The sequence below is a fragment of the Schistocerca cancellata genome, chromosome 3 (assembly GCF_023864275.1).
Source record: "Schistocerca cancellata isolate TAMUIC-IGC-003103 chromosome 3, iqSchCanc2.1, whole genome shotgun sequence".
In the NCBI taxonomy this organism is placed as follows: Eukaryota; Metazoa; Arthropoda; class Insecta; order Orthoptera; family Acrididae; genus Schistocerca; species Schistocerca cancellata.
The window spans coordinates 856,673,389-856,686,927 of NC_064628.1; the positions used below are offsets into that span (position 1 = coordinate 856,673,389).

At 46.1% G+C, this 13,539-nt stretch overlaps 1 protein-coding gene across 1 annotated transcript in view; it reads right to left on the reverse strand.

Annotated features, from left to right (window-relative positions):
- Window positions 1-3,354: 3,354 nt before the first annotated feature.
- The window catches only part of LOC126176612 (solute carrier family 22 member 7-like), a 569,470-nt gene continuing 559,285 nt past the window's right edge, over window positions 3,355-13,539 (reverse strand). Inside the window, exon 7 of the mRNA XM_049923772.1 lies at window positions 3,355-3,580. Within this exon, the coding sequence (XP_049779729.1) occupies window positions 3,355-3,580 (226 nt within the window). The remainder of the gene's footprint in view (window positions 3,581-13,539) is intronic.

Genomic DNA, 13,539 nt, shown 5'->3' on the forward strand with positions numbered 1-13,539 from the left:
CAGCGCCACGGGCGGCGCTTAGAATGAAGACATCGACTTCGCCTCGGCCAATTGCCGGCCGAGTACAATCCGCCATTGACCAGACGACAACGGACACAAGCCTATTCGGAAGACAGAAGAGCAGCTCTCACCAACTTTGTTACAGATCATCTTCTAGGGCTGGCTTAGACACGGAACGTCGTATAGTGAATGAACTCTTAAGAAGTGAAGAGACAGTTGCTGTAAATTGCATTAGCTGTGTGCTGTGAAGTTTACCCACGATTATTTTCACTTAGTCATTGAGGGCCTTTTTTGTCTTATCTTATATGCAGTGTTCGAGACTTAATCATTCAACAAGTCACAAAGATAAGTAACCCTTTTAACTCATTTGTGTGACTTCGTTACTAATTTGTTGGAGTGTTGTAGAACCTTCGTTCTCCTACCCTGTTACGTGACCCTGAGGCATAGCTGTATTACAGTGGCAGTGAGAAATTCTCTTAGCGGTGTACTGCGCCCCAAGCCGTTTCACGAACCCACGAACTCACCCTCCACAGCAGTAGCGACGAGGCTTTACAAAACGGGCGAGGAGGGTTTACAAAAGATACCTCCAATCGCACCCAACGGCTTATTTGCATCATGAGAAACGAAACAGTGTGGAAGAATGTCTGGCTTCAGCCACGTAAGTTAACTGTGTCTGAGTGGAGAACCAAAATGTCTAAACTGGTGTCCTACACTGACATACCAAACAACTGTGCCCAACAAAACAAGCGCTTAGAACACATCAGAATTCCTCTATTTTAATTAAACACCTATCTAGAATAACTGATGACCGTCAAGGATAAGCCAGATATTAATGTTGTTGCTATTGTGCTCGAACTTAATCAAGAAGACGGACTTACTTACATTAACTGAAATTCATGATCTTATAGGTTTTAAATGTAAATTGTTACTGTGCGTCAGCCAGGGCTGTGCTGATATAAAATGGCGCACGATAGTTAGGGCAGACGTATGGGAAACAATCGGCAACTAAACTGAAAAGTTCATAAAAAGATAAACTGTTTGGAAAACAGAAACTGAGCTTAAAGAAATGACCACTACCATGTATGTGACTGCTGAACTTTATTTACTCGAGAGCACAGAGTCAATGAAAACAGTAGAAATAAATCAGCAAACATAAAATGTTCACGGTAGAGCTGGTAATCTTCGCCAAACTTCTAGCAATGCAATTAAGCCGTAAGACGGAATTTTTAACACGAATAATGTATAACTTTTACAAGAGCTTTCCGATCCGAACTCACGACTGAAATTGCGACAACACGCGTCAATGATAGCCTTCATCGTTGCTAGGTAACAAAAATTACTCAGGCTTTTATACCCTGCCTGTTGGTTCTGTTTCTTCCAATCGCTCTAAACATAGAAAGTCATTCACTGGGTCAATGACTCTATTGCTCCTTTTACTGTTTTCTTCTTCGTATTTACTTCAGAATTATTTTAGTTTTATTATGGTTTCAAACCTACTTTCAAATTCAATTTCCTTCATTCATTGTTACCTCAACAGATGCCCCCTTCAGATGTCGTTTCATACAACTCGAAGTTCTACCTGTTCTTTCAGAAACCATGCGCGAGATTTTCCTGTTCTCTCGCTTGCTACGTGCAACGTGTGAGGCCTACAGAAAGAATTGAACAAGTCCTATTTGTAGGAAATGTAATGTAGATAAATTTTGTACCAGGATACGTTTTCGTTGGAGACCGTAGTTTTAGAGTTGTTCAAGTGAAACGCACGAAAGAGACCTTGAAACGCACCTCCATTCCCACATTCCGTCCCCAACGTTCAGGATTTCTAGTATGTTATGCATGGCACTCCCTCTAACTACTGTACAAAAATATGCGACTGCAGGAATTATTTCCCAAATTTTACCTTCTTTGGTCTTCACTGATCGGCCTAATCACGTCACCGCCTTAGTCGAGCACATTGTAAAACTGGCGTTTGTGTAAATTTTACCTAACACTTTTGTGAATTTTCACTGCATAAACTAAACAATTACATCGTTGTCAGTGTTAAGTTTACGTCTGCTCTCCCCGGCCTCCAGGGTTTCATGCCCTATATCTACATCTACTACATCTACATTAATACTCCGCAAGCCACCCAACGGTGTGTGACGGAGGGCTCTTTACGTGCCACTGTCACTACCTCCCTTTCCTGTTCCAGTCGCGTATGGTTCGCGGGAAGAACAACTGCCGGAAAGCCTATCTAATTTTACATTCGTGATCTCCTCGGGAGGGATAAGTAGAGGGAACAATATATTCGATACCTCATCCAGAAACGCACCCCGTCGAAACCTGGACAAGAAGCTACACCGTGACGCAGAGCGCCTCTCTTCCAGAGTCTGCCACTTGAGGTTGCTAACACCTCCGTAACGCTATTACGCTTACCAAATAATCCTGTGACGAAACGCGCCGCTCTTCTTTGGATCTTCTCTATCTCTTCTGTCAACCCGACCTGGTATGGATCCCACACTGATGAGCAATACTCAAGTATAGGTCGAACGAGTGTTTTGTAAGCCACCTACTTTGTTGATGGACTACATTTTCTAAGGACTCTCCCAATGAATCTCAACCTGGCACTCGCCTTACCAACAAATAATTTTATACGATCATTCCACTTCAAACCGTTCCGTAAGCATACTACCAGATATTTTACAGAAGTAACTGTTAGCAGTGTTTGTTCTGCTATCATATAATCATACAATAAAGCATCCTTGTTTCTATGTATTCGCAATACATTACATTCGTCTATGTTACGGGTCAGTTGCCACTCCCCGCACCAAGTGCCTATCCGCTGCAGATATTCCGGCACTTCGCTGCAATTTTCTAATGGTCTAACGTCTCTGTATACTACAGCATCATCCGCGAAAAGCCGCATGGAACTTCCGACACTATCTACCAGATCCTCTTGAAATAATATTTCCACATATAATGCCACACTTTTATTTGTTGTGATAGATTAGCTGGTGGTGGTACGCTGCTTGGTTCCAACGTTGTAGGTAACTGTCTAGAAATGGTTCCAGTTATCTCCATTGTAAGTGGATACCACGTGTCACAGGAAGATGGACTTGTGATGTAGCTTCGTACTCTGGAAACATAATCCACCATTGTGTATAGGAGAGAAAGTTACAATGAAGGACACCTTTAAAACGTGGCACCTCCAGGTACTGTGGCCCATGATTGGGTGGATAGTTCTTATGATACACTTCAGTTGAGGAAGAATCGCAGCTTTGCGATGTAGCTTTGACAACGTGTACAAGTTGACCCGAAAGCTGTAGATTTCATTTTCTTTTGTTTATGAAAACATGTGAGTTTTATAGCAACTCGTGGTCACCTGGCCATGGCGAGCAGGAGGGTGTTCTTGAAGAGGTTCCAGCTGGAGAAGATGCCCAAGTAGCCGACGCGGTCCCGCTTGGCCTTGGCCACGCGGTGCAGCACCTGCAGGGTGAACGGCGGCAGGCTGGAGCCGTTGGTGGCCGCGACCCGCCGCAGCACGCCCAGCGCCTCCTCCTCGCGCCCCCTGCACGTCAGCCAGCGCGGCGACTCGGGGAACCACCTGCAGGAAACCACCTGTCTCGCAAAATTTACGTTATAAACAGAGCAGGAAGACCCGTAGGATTGAAGTTCACGTTTTGCCGGAATCTTTATCATTCGAGAAGGAGTACTTCGTTAGTTGAAAAAGTTAGAGGTGGTGTAATTCTGAGACTATTCTGCAGTGTACTGTGTTGTCCAATCCCATACAAAGAAAGAATCTTTATGTATGTATAATTATGTTCCAGTATAAACTCCTGTCTGGCGAGAGATTGGGGTTGCACCCCTCTACCATCATCCACACCTACAAATCCTTAATCCGTCCCATCCTCTGTTATACCAGATCCGCCTGGATGTCCACCCCCCCCCCCCTCAAATTGTATAAGTCCCTCCAGATCATTGAGCGCCACGCACTCCGCTGTATACTCCTCCCATCCCCCACGCGGATGCCGGCCGGTGTGGCCGTGCGGTTCTAGGCGCTTCAGTCTGGAACTGCGTGACCGCTACGGTCGCAGGTTCGAATCCTGCCTCGGGCATGGATGTGTGTGCTGTCCTTAGGTTAGTTAGGTTTAAGTAGTTCTAAGTTGTAGGGGACTGATGACCTCAGATGTTAAGTCCCATAGTGCTCAGAGCCATCTGAACCCATGCGGATCCTCTACAACCTCATTCCTTTCCCCCATCTGCTATTATTCCTCCAACATATCCGCATACTCTACACCTCCCGCCGCCTCGATCCCCATCACCCCCTGGTTGCTCCTCTCCTCTCTAATCCCCACCCTCTGCCACGTCTTTACTGTTGTGTCCCCCCTACCCTCCATCTCTACACCATTCATCTCCTTTCCCATGGTGGCTTCCATCAAATCACCCTCCCAGATGATGCCCTCTGTCCCTCCAGATAACCCCCCCTATCAACTCTGATTCCCACCCCCCCCCTCCTTTCCTCTGTCCTGTCCCCGGGCTCCCCCCCTTCCATCCTGTTTTCTCCCCACCTCCCCTCTTCCCCCCCAAGTCCTTTTGTATACTTATCCTCATGGTCCCTTCACAGATATACGTAGGAGGGAGCAATATAATGCTTGACTCCTCGGTGAAGGTATGTTCTCGAAACTTCAACAAAAGCCCCTACCGAGCTACTGAGCGTCTCTCCTGCAGAGTCTTCTACTGGAATTTATCTATCATCTCCGTAACGCTTTCGCGATTATTAAATGGTCCTGTCACGAAGCGCGCTGCTCTCCGTTGGATCTTCTCTATCTCTTCTATCAACCCTATCTGGTACGGTTCCAACACTGCTGGGCAGTATTCAAGCAGTGTGGGAACAAGCGTACTGTAACTTACTTCCTTTGTTCTCGGATTGCATTTCCTTAGGATTCTTCCAATGAATCTCTGTTGGGCATCTGCCATACCGACGATCAACTTTATATGATCATTCCATTTTAAATCACTCCTAATGCGTACTCCCAGATAATTTATGGATTAAGGGGTGTTTCTTTCTATGTATTCGCAGCACATTACACTTGTCTACATTGAGATTTAATTGCCTTTCCCTGCACCATGCGTCAATTCGCTGCAGATCCTCCTGCATTTCTGTACAATTTTTTATTGTTACAACCTCTCGATATACCACAGCATCATCCGCAAAAAGTCTCAGTGAACTCCTGATGTCATCCACAAAGTCATTTACGTATATTGTGAATAGCAACGGTCCCACGACACTCCCCTGCGACACACCCGAAATCACTCTTACTTCGGAACACTTCTCTTCTTTGAGAATGACATGCTGCGTTCTGTTATCTAGGAACTCTTCAATCACACAATTGGTCTGATAGTCCATATGCTCTTACTTTGTTCATTAAACGACTGTGGGGAACTGTATCGAACGCCTTGCGGAAGTCAAGAAAAATGGCATCTACCTGGGAACCTGTGTCTATGGCCCTCTGAGTCTCGTGGACGAATAGCGCGACCTGGGTTTCACACGATCGTCTTTTTCGAAACCCGTGCTGATTCCTACAGAGTAGATTTCTAGTCTCCAGAAAAGTCGTTATACTCGAACATAATACGTGTTCCAAAATTCTACAACTGATCGACGTTAGAGATATAGGTCTATAGTTCTGCACATCTGTTCGACGTCCCTTCTTGAAAACGGGGATGACCTGTGCTCTTTTCCAATCCTTTGCAACGCTACGCTCTTCTAGAGCGGTCGCGCGGTTCCAGACTGAAGCGCGGTGCTTCTTCCGTAAACATGGAATGTGGCTTGCTTAAACTTGGATCAATAGCTGTGAGACTGTATTGCGATACTCGGCTTCATTCCAGGATTCTTCACTGCTTTCGCTGCGAGATGCCAGTGTCACGTATCCTCCATTACTGACATAATCATCTGTGGTCATCAGTCCCCTAGAACTTAGAACTACTTAAACCTAACTAACCTAAGGGCATCACACACATCCATGCCCGATGCAGGATTCGAACCTGCGACCGTAGCGGTCACGAGGTTCCAGACTGATGCGCCTAGAACCGCACGTCCACACCGGCCGGCATAGAATCGCTGTTTTTCTCTAAATAGATAAATGGTTTAGTGGCCAGTGTAGGCAGCAAACTGCTGTACTTTGCTAGTGATGCTGCGGTGTATGGGAATGTGTCCAAGCTGAGTTGCTGTAGGAGGACAGGAGATGACTTTCACAAGATTTCTGGTTGGTATAATTAAGGACAGCTAGCTCTAAATACAGGTGTAGTTAAGATGAGTAGGAAAAACAATCCCGTAATGTTAGAATATAGCATTTGTAGCGTGTAGCTTAACAAAATCACGTCGTTTAAATTCAGGGGCGTAACGTTGCAAAGAAATATGAAATACTAGCTGACCCGGCGAACTCTGTTCCGCCTTAATCTCTGCTCTGATCACGACTTTGTAGTCATTATTTGGCATGCGCTCTAAAGCACCCCTGAACAGCCTGACCAACGCATGATGTTCATGAAGTAGCTGCTGCAAATCTTGAAGAGTTGCTCATTTCATTGCTGCATTGATCTCTTGACGTCGATCAAGTTGTTCTTACAAGTTGCCCATGAAGTATACGTGTAAAAATTTATGCTGTGCATCTTCGAGAGGTAGCAATGATCCAATTCGATGGTGAATCTGTCCTTGTATCTACAAAATAAAATATTACTTATTTATAAACACTTTTTTTTAGAGTTAGCAAACATAATACGTAGAATAAGTATAGTGAGTTATTCTTCTACAATATTGTGTGCAAGTACAAAAATAAACAAATAAATACCGTGAATGTCGGATTTAATCCTCGTTCTTCGATACTGTCTGGCCCAAATGAGGTCATTTGGTTACAATCATTGTATATTTGGGTGTTTGCAAAAAAAAGACGTGATTTGGGTGTTTCGCCACAAAGCAATGAGCGCAATGGCTCAGGTGGCGGAGTCAATAGTGGCAATTTCACTTTCCCACTAAGGCAGCACAATCCGTGTGTTTCCCCGGAAAACTTCAATGCGCCACAATACTCGCAAACAACGTCCATCGGCCCAATGCAAACGCAAGGATGCAAGCAGTAATCAGTGCTGCAATCGTATCAAAACGCATAACGCAAATCGATTCTAATCATCACATGATGAATGTCTTCTTGTGCGTCGAAAATTATCTACATGTTGATCTCTGTTGTGCGCTCGACGATTTCGCATTGCCAACCGAGCCGTTTCACGGGCTGCCTCACTTTGCTCTTGTGATTGATAAGCACGAAGTCGAGCAATACTAACGCGGCGCTCTTCACGGGCAATTTTTTGTTCTTCTTCAGTCCCTTCATTCGCAATGTTTTGTATCCTTCTTGCATTACGGCTTTGTGGAGAAATATTCGGTCGTCTTGGTCGTGGCATTGCTAATGGCGATTGAAATAAATTACAAATTATTCCTTTAAATTTTTAATTAATTATCTATACTGATACTTAACCATAGACGTTTAGCTGTCATTTCCGTTTTGTTATTCCATGTCAGGTGTGTTTTTGTTATACCACGTTTTATGGTGACGTATAGCTGGCATTTGCGTTTTGTTATTCCATGAAAGATGCGTTTTTGTTATACCACGTTTTATAGCTGTCGATGGGGATAAAAAGTATCCTATGTCCGTCTCCTGGTTCTAAGATACCTCTCCACCAATTTTCAGCCAAATCGGTCCAGCCGTTCTTGACTTATAAATAGTGTAACTAACACGACTTTCTTTTATATACATTCCTGGAAATGGAAAAAAGAACACATTGACACCGGTGTGTCAGACCCACCATACTTGCTCCGGACGCTGCGAGAGGGCTGTACAAGCAATGATCACACGCACGGCACAGCGGACACACCAGGAACCGCGGTGTTGGCCGTCGAATGGCGCTAGCTGCGCAGCATTTGTGCACCGCCGCCGTCAGTGTCAGCCAGTTTGCCGTGGCATACGGAGCTCCATCGCAGTCTTTAACACTGGTAGCATGCCGCGACAGCGTGGACGTGAACCGTATGTGCAGCTGACGGACATTGAGCGAGGGCGTATAGTGGGCATGCGGGAGGCCGGGTGGACGTACCGCCGAATTGCTCAACACGTGGGGCGTGAGGTCTCCACAGTACATCGATGTTGTCGCCAGTGGTCGGCGGAAGGTGCACGTGCCCGTCGACCTGGGACCGGACCGCAGCGACGCACGGATGCACGCCAAGACCGTAGGATCCTACGCAGTGCCGTAGGGGACCGCACCGCCACTTCCCAGCAAATTAGGGACACTGTTGCTCCTGGGGTATCGGCGAGGACCATTCGCAACCGTCTCCATGAAGCTGGGCTACGGTCCCGCACACCGTTAGGCCGTCTTCCGCTCACGCCCCAACATCGTGCAGCCCGCCTCCAGTGGTGTCGCGACAGGCGTGAATGGAGGGACGAATGGAGACGTGTCGTCTTCAGCGATGAGAGTCGCTTCTGCCTTGGCGCCAATGATGGTCGTATGCGTGTTTGGCGCCGTGGAGGTGAGCGCCACAATCAGGACTGCATACGACCGAGGCACACAGGGCCAACACCCGCATCATGGTGTGGGGAGCGATCTCCTACACTGGCCGTACACCACTGGTGATCGTCGAGGGGACACTGAATAGTGCACGGTACATCCAAACCGTCATCGAACCCATCGTTCTACCATTCCTAGACCGGCAAGGGAACTTGCTGTTCCAACAGGACAATGCACGTCCGCATGTATCCCGTGCCACCCAACGTGCTCTAGAAGGTGTAAGTCAACTACCCTGGCCAGCAAGATCTCTGGATCTGTCCCCCATTGAGCATGTTTGGGACTGGATGAAGCGTCGTCTCACGCGGTCTGCACGTCCTGCACGAACGCTGGTCCAACTGAGGCGCCAGGTGGAAATGGCATGGCAAGCCGTTCCACAGGACTACATCCAGCATTTCTACGATCGTCTCCATGGGAGAATAGCAGCCTGCATTGCTGCGAAAGGTGGATATACACTGTACTAGTGCCGACATTGTGCATGCTCTGTTGCCTGTGTCTATGTGCCTGTGGTTCTGTCAGTGTGATCATGTGATGTATCTGACCCCAGGAATGTGTCAATAAAGTTTCCCCTTCCTGGGACAATGAATTCACGGTGTTCTTATTTCAATTTCCAGGAGTGTATATAGAAGCGTCTATGTGGGGATTGTGATAGTGAAGCCGAATGGTGAACTTGAGTTTACTGGGAGAATTTTGAGAAAGTGTAGCTCATTTGTAAATGAGTTCGCATGTCGAATAATAGTCAATCTCTTATTCAGTACAGCTGGAATATTTGGATTCCACACGAGGTTGGATTAAAGAAAGACATTGAACCAGTTCAGAGGTGGGTTGCTAGATTTCTTATCGGTAGCTTCAAACACCACACAGGTATTATGGACATGCTTCAGGATCGCAAGTGGAAATCTCTGGAGGGAAGGTGACGATCTTTTCAAGGAACACTACTGAGAAAATTTAGAGACCTGGCAATTGAAGCTGACTGCAGAACGATTGTGCTGTCGCTAACATACATCTCATTTTAGAAGCACGGAGGTAAGATATGAGAAATTGGTGCTCGTATGGAGACATATAGGGTCATTTTTCCCTCGCTCTGTTTGCCAGTGGAACAGGAAAGGCAGTGACTATTAGTGCAATAGGGTACCACCTACCACGCGCCGTATGATGGTTTGTGGAGTCTGTACAATATGTAGATGTAGTAGATGTAATCCAAATTGGTGTCCTTCATTGGCGTCTGCTCAGTATCTTGTTGATTTCTTAGGCAGTTATATAGCTGGTGTCTGTGTGTGTGTGCTGATCAGTCGGGTGCAGGCAGATTGGTGTGTTGGTCGGAGTCCTCAAACACACTGGGTCAAGTCCAGCCACAGATTGGGACGGAGCTGAAGGCTGCTGCCGAAAATCGGTACCGATGGTCGAGCTGTAAGGAGATGTTGACGAAATTTAGTATGCAGTACCGCGGTCGTCAGTGTGCACTGCTGGCGGACGATGCTGGAGTCTCTTGTGGAGCATGCTGGAGACTGGCACATGCACAGAGGGATGGGTATGTCGCTGTTGTCCTCTGGCGTTTTTGCAGTGGGACGTGCTGCTGTTCTCATACTGAGGAGCGTGTACGAGGAGAGTTGTGGTTTTCGAATGTGTCTGGCTGCTTGGAGGACCCGTGGGGTACGGTAACCTGCTGGCTGCGTATGTGTTATGTAATGGCAGGTTGCCAGGCGAGTGCTTACACAGCTTCTCCACCTTTATTGAGATGGTGAAGCCAGCTAGCCAGAGGCAAGAAGGAGAAAAACAGCGAAACAGTGAAACTTCCAAGAATGGAGAACAGGAGGTGTAAGGAAGTCAGCAAGGTCATAGGACACGACCGCAATGGGTGCACAGTGGGGGGCGAGAGGTGGCGGGGGGGGGGGGGGGCGGGGGCGGGGGAGGGGGCGATGACTAGACAGAGGTGGCACCAGGCAGGGCCGCACATTAGGCGCAATGTGTGCCTTGGAGCCATCTGTCAGAGGAGAAGGTAAATGTGTGAGTTGGGAATAACCCACACACAGAAAACAAGGGGCCCAGGAAGGTGTGGAGGAATCAAGGATAGAGGAGGTGGGGGGGAGGGTAGGCATCAGGTAGAAAGAAAGGCAGAATGATGAAAAATGTGGGAGGAGGTCAAATGCTTATGTTAGCACTGTTCGATAATAGCAGAGTGTTGTCACCATAAGACACAGAGAGGAAGGCAATGAAATGGGAGGATAATAAGGGCACAAAAAGTGAAGGAGAAAGTCTGGAGGAGATGGGAGCATCCAACGGGCTGGCGGTGGGCCACACTCTATATGTATATGTATACCTTATACAAACACTGTAAACTGACTCGTTCCATTCATTTCAATAAAAGAAACGTTAAAAATGACCTACCTAACTACCTAAATAACTAAACACAGTGTTAGTCCTTCTCAGTAGGAAACTGAAAGAGAATGAGAACAGTGTTCATTGTTGCTAGATTTTCTCCTCCCCCTCCCCACTCCCTCTCATCCTTCACCATCCACTCATATACACACTGCCCCTCCACCTTACCCTCCCCCTCACTCCCACCACCCCACTCGCCTCACCTCACCCTTCCTCCACTGCTCCATACCCCTTCTTCTACTCCCACTACCATGCCCCCCTCCCCCACCCCTTCTCTCCCTCTAACCCTATGACATCATTGATAATGTCATGGATAGTTACCAGATTGCAGCCACGCCTCTGATATTGACTGATTGCCCTATTGCAAAGTTATGGTAAACTGAAGAATGGTAGGAAATTCAAGCAGTGGGGGTTTTACCCAGGCCAATCATACAACTGTGGAAGTTGGGGTATTATACTAAGTATAAATTGGCCTGAAATTTTAAAAAATGCGGTGAGACATTGGTCTGTTAGCGTGAAATTCAAGGGCAGTCTGTAGGACATGAGAACCCAACGTGACGATCCGAAGTAGTGACCTGGATATATTAGCACACTCTCTACGATGCCCAATCAAAGGTGGTGACCAGGGGACACTAGGACGTTCACTATGACGTCATAATCTAAGAAGGAAATCCAAGATGGTGAACAGGGCATCTGAGAACAAATCCAAGATGGTTTGTCTAGGGAAAGGAGGACAGCCTTTATGGTTGGAAGATCACTTCTTCCAAGTTTAAAATGGTGCAGGAATTCACAAAATCATCGGTTTTCCCCATTCTTTACAATTCACTTGTGCTATTATTAAACAGTTCTACCAACCCCCTCCATTCCCAACGTTGCAACTTGTAAGTTTGAAACTCAAGAGCTGACCTGTTCTATCTTTAAAACTGAATAGCCCATATTTGGTTGTGAAACACTTGTCACCATCATATGTAGTGATACAGTTGTTCATTTGCACCTTTATTATTGAAAGAAAGAACACAAAGTGGAGAGTTCCTTCGACACTCGGAAATTTCACCACCAGGGCACAAACGGCGTAAAGCCAAATGCTGTTAGTGCCACACCAAGCTGGGTGGAGCTGCGCTACCCTCTCTCCACACTTTGAGTTTCCAGTAAATCCAACATTGGCACCTGTCGTCGTGCCACCAGCATTGTCTAGTGCACCTGATACAAGGAGCAGATACGAAGTCAGCACGTTAGATTCATTTCAGGCACAGAGTTACAACTATCACTAACGTCTGCACCACTCAAGCCTTGGTATAGTGCAGCTATCAAAGTGGTGTTATTCTCAATAGCTTTGCAGCTGACTACTAAACATCCAGATGTCAGACACTCAGGTCGGTACCAAACGTCGTGTGTCGACAGAGTATCAACGAAAACACCGATTATTTCGTGCTGTGTGCTGTAGTCCAGTAGAAGATGTGTAAATGGTAATTAAAAGTAACACCAGAACTCCAGAATATAGGTAAACAGCACCTGTAAGGTCCTAATGTGAAGATCTCTGGTTACCAGTATGGTAGCTCAGCATGTTCGGTCAGAGGGTTAGCTACCTTGTGTACTAAAATAAAAATGAGTGACTGGATCAAAGATGAACATGAACAGGCGTCATGGGACGTGCGCCCCGACCAGAAACAACGACCAATAACGAAGAAAACGTGATCAAAAAAGAAGGCAGGTGAGCTGGTAGAGTGTCAGATCGTTGTACTAAAGGTCACTAGGTCGAAACCCACTGATGGCGAATTATTTTTTTAAAGACTACGCGTGAAATTGTAGTACGCGAGAACATTTTTCTGCCTTGTGAAAGGACGTTTCATAGTTCGTAGTAATGTTGTTTTGGCAGTCTGCCTTCGCTACATTAATTGAAAGTAGCAGTCCTATAGAGTACATTGTGTAGATAGGTGTGGTGTTATCTATACAAATGTACACTACAGGTTTACTACTTTCAATTAATGAAGCGAAAGCAGACTGCCAAAAGAATATAACTACAAACTCCGAAACGTCCTTTTACGTGGCAGAAAAATGCTCTCCCATATAACAATTTCACGCGTAATGTGTTAAATAAAATTACGATTAGTGCGTCTGGAACTTGGGATCTTTAGCACAACAATATGACGCGCTACCAAGTCACCTACCAGAGAGTACGTCACAGATATGGTTTGCCTATACTCTGTAGTATTGGCGTTACTTTTAATAACCGTTTACGCATCTTCTACTGGACGACAGCACACAGCACGAACTAAATCGGTGTTTTGGTTGACAATGTATCGTCACACATCTGAGTGTCTGACATCTGTAGATTTGGGTGTGAGTGCAAGTGACAGTAAACACATTGTTGTAGGTATGTCCGCAGACCATGAGTTCAGTGTTGAGGTAATTTTTGAAAATCCACAATTTAATGATATGAAGTTAGTGCTTTCAGACCATCAATGGTACCAATCATGTCAGAATTCAGCGCAAATAACTGCAAAGCTCAATGATGAAAGTTCGATGTTCAAATGCATACGTTGTTACTGGATTGTAATACAAAATGTGTTGGAACTACCCAAG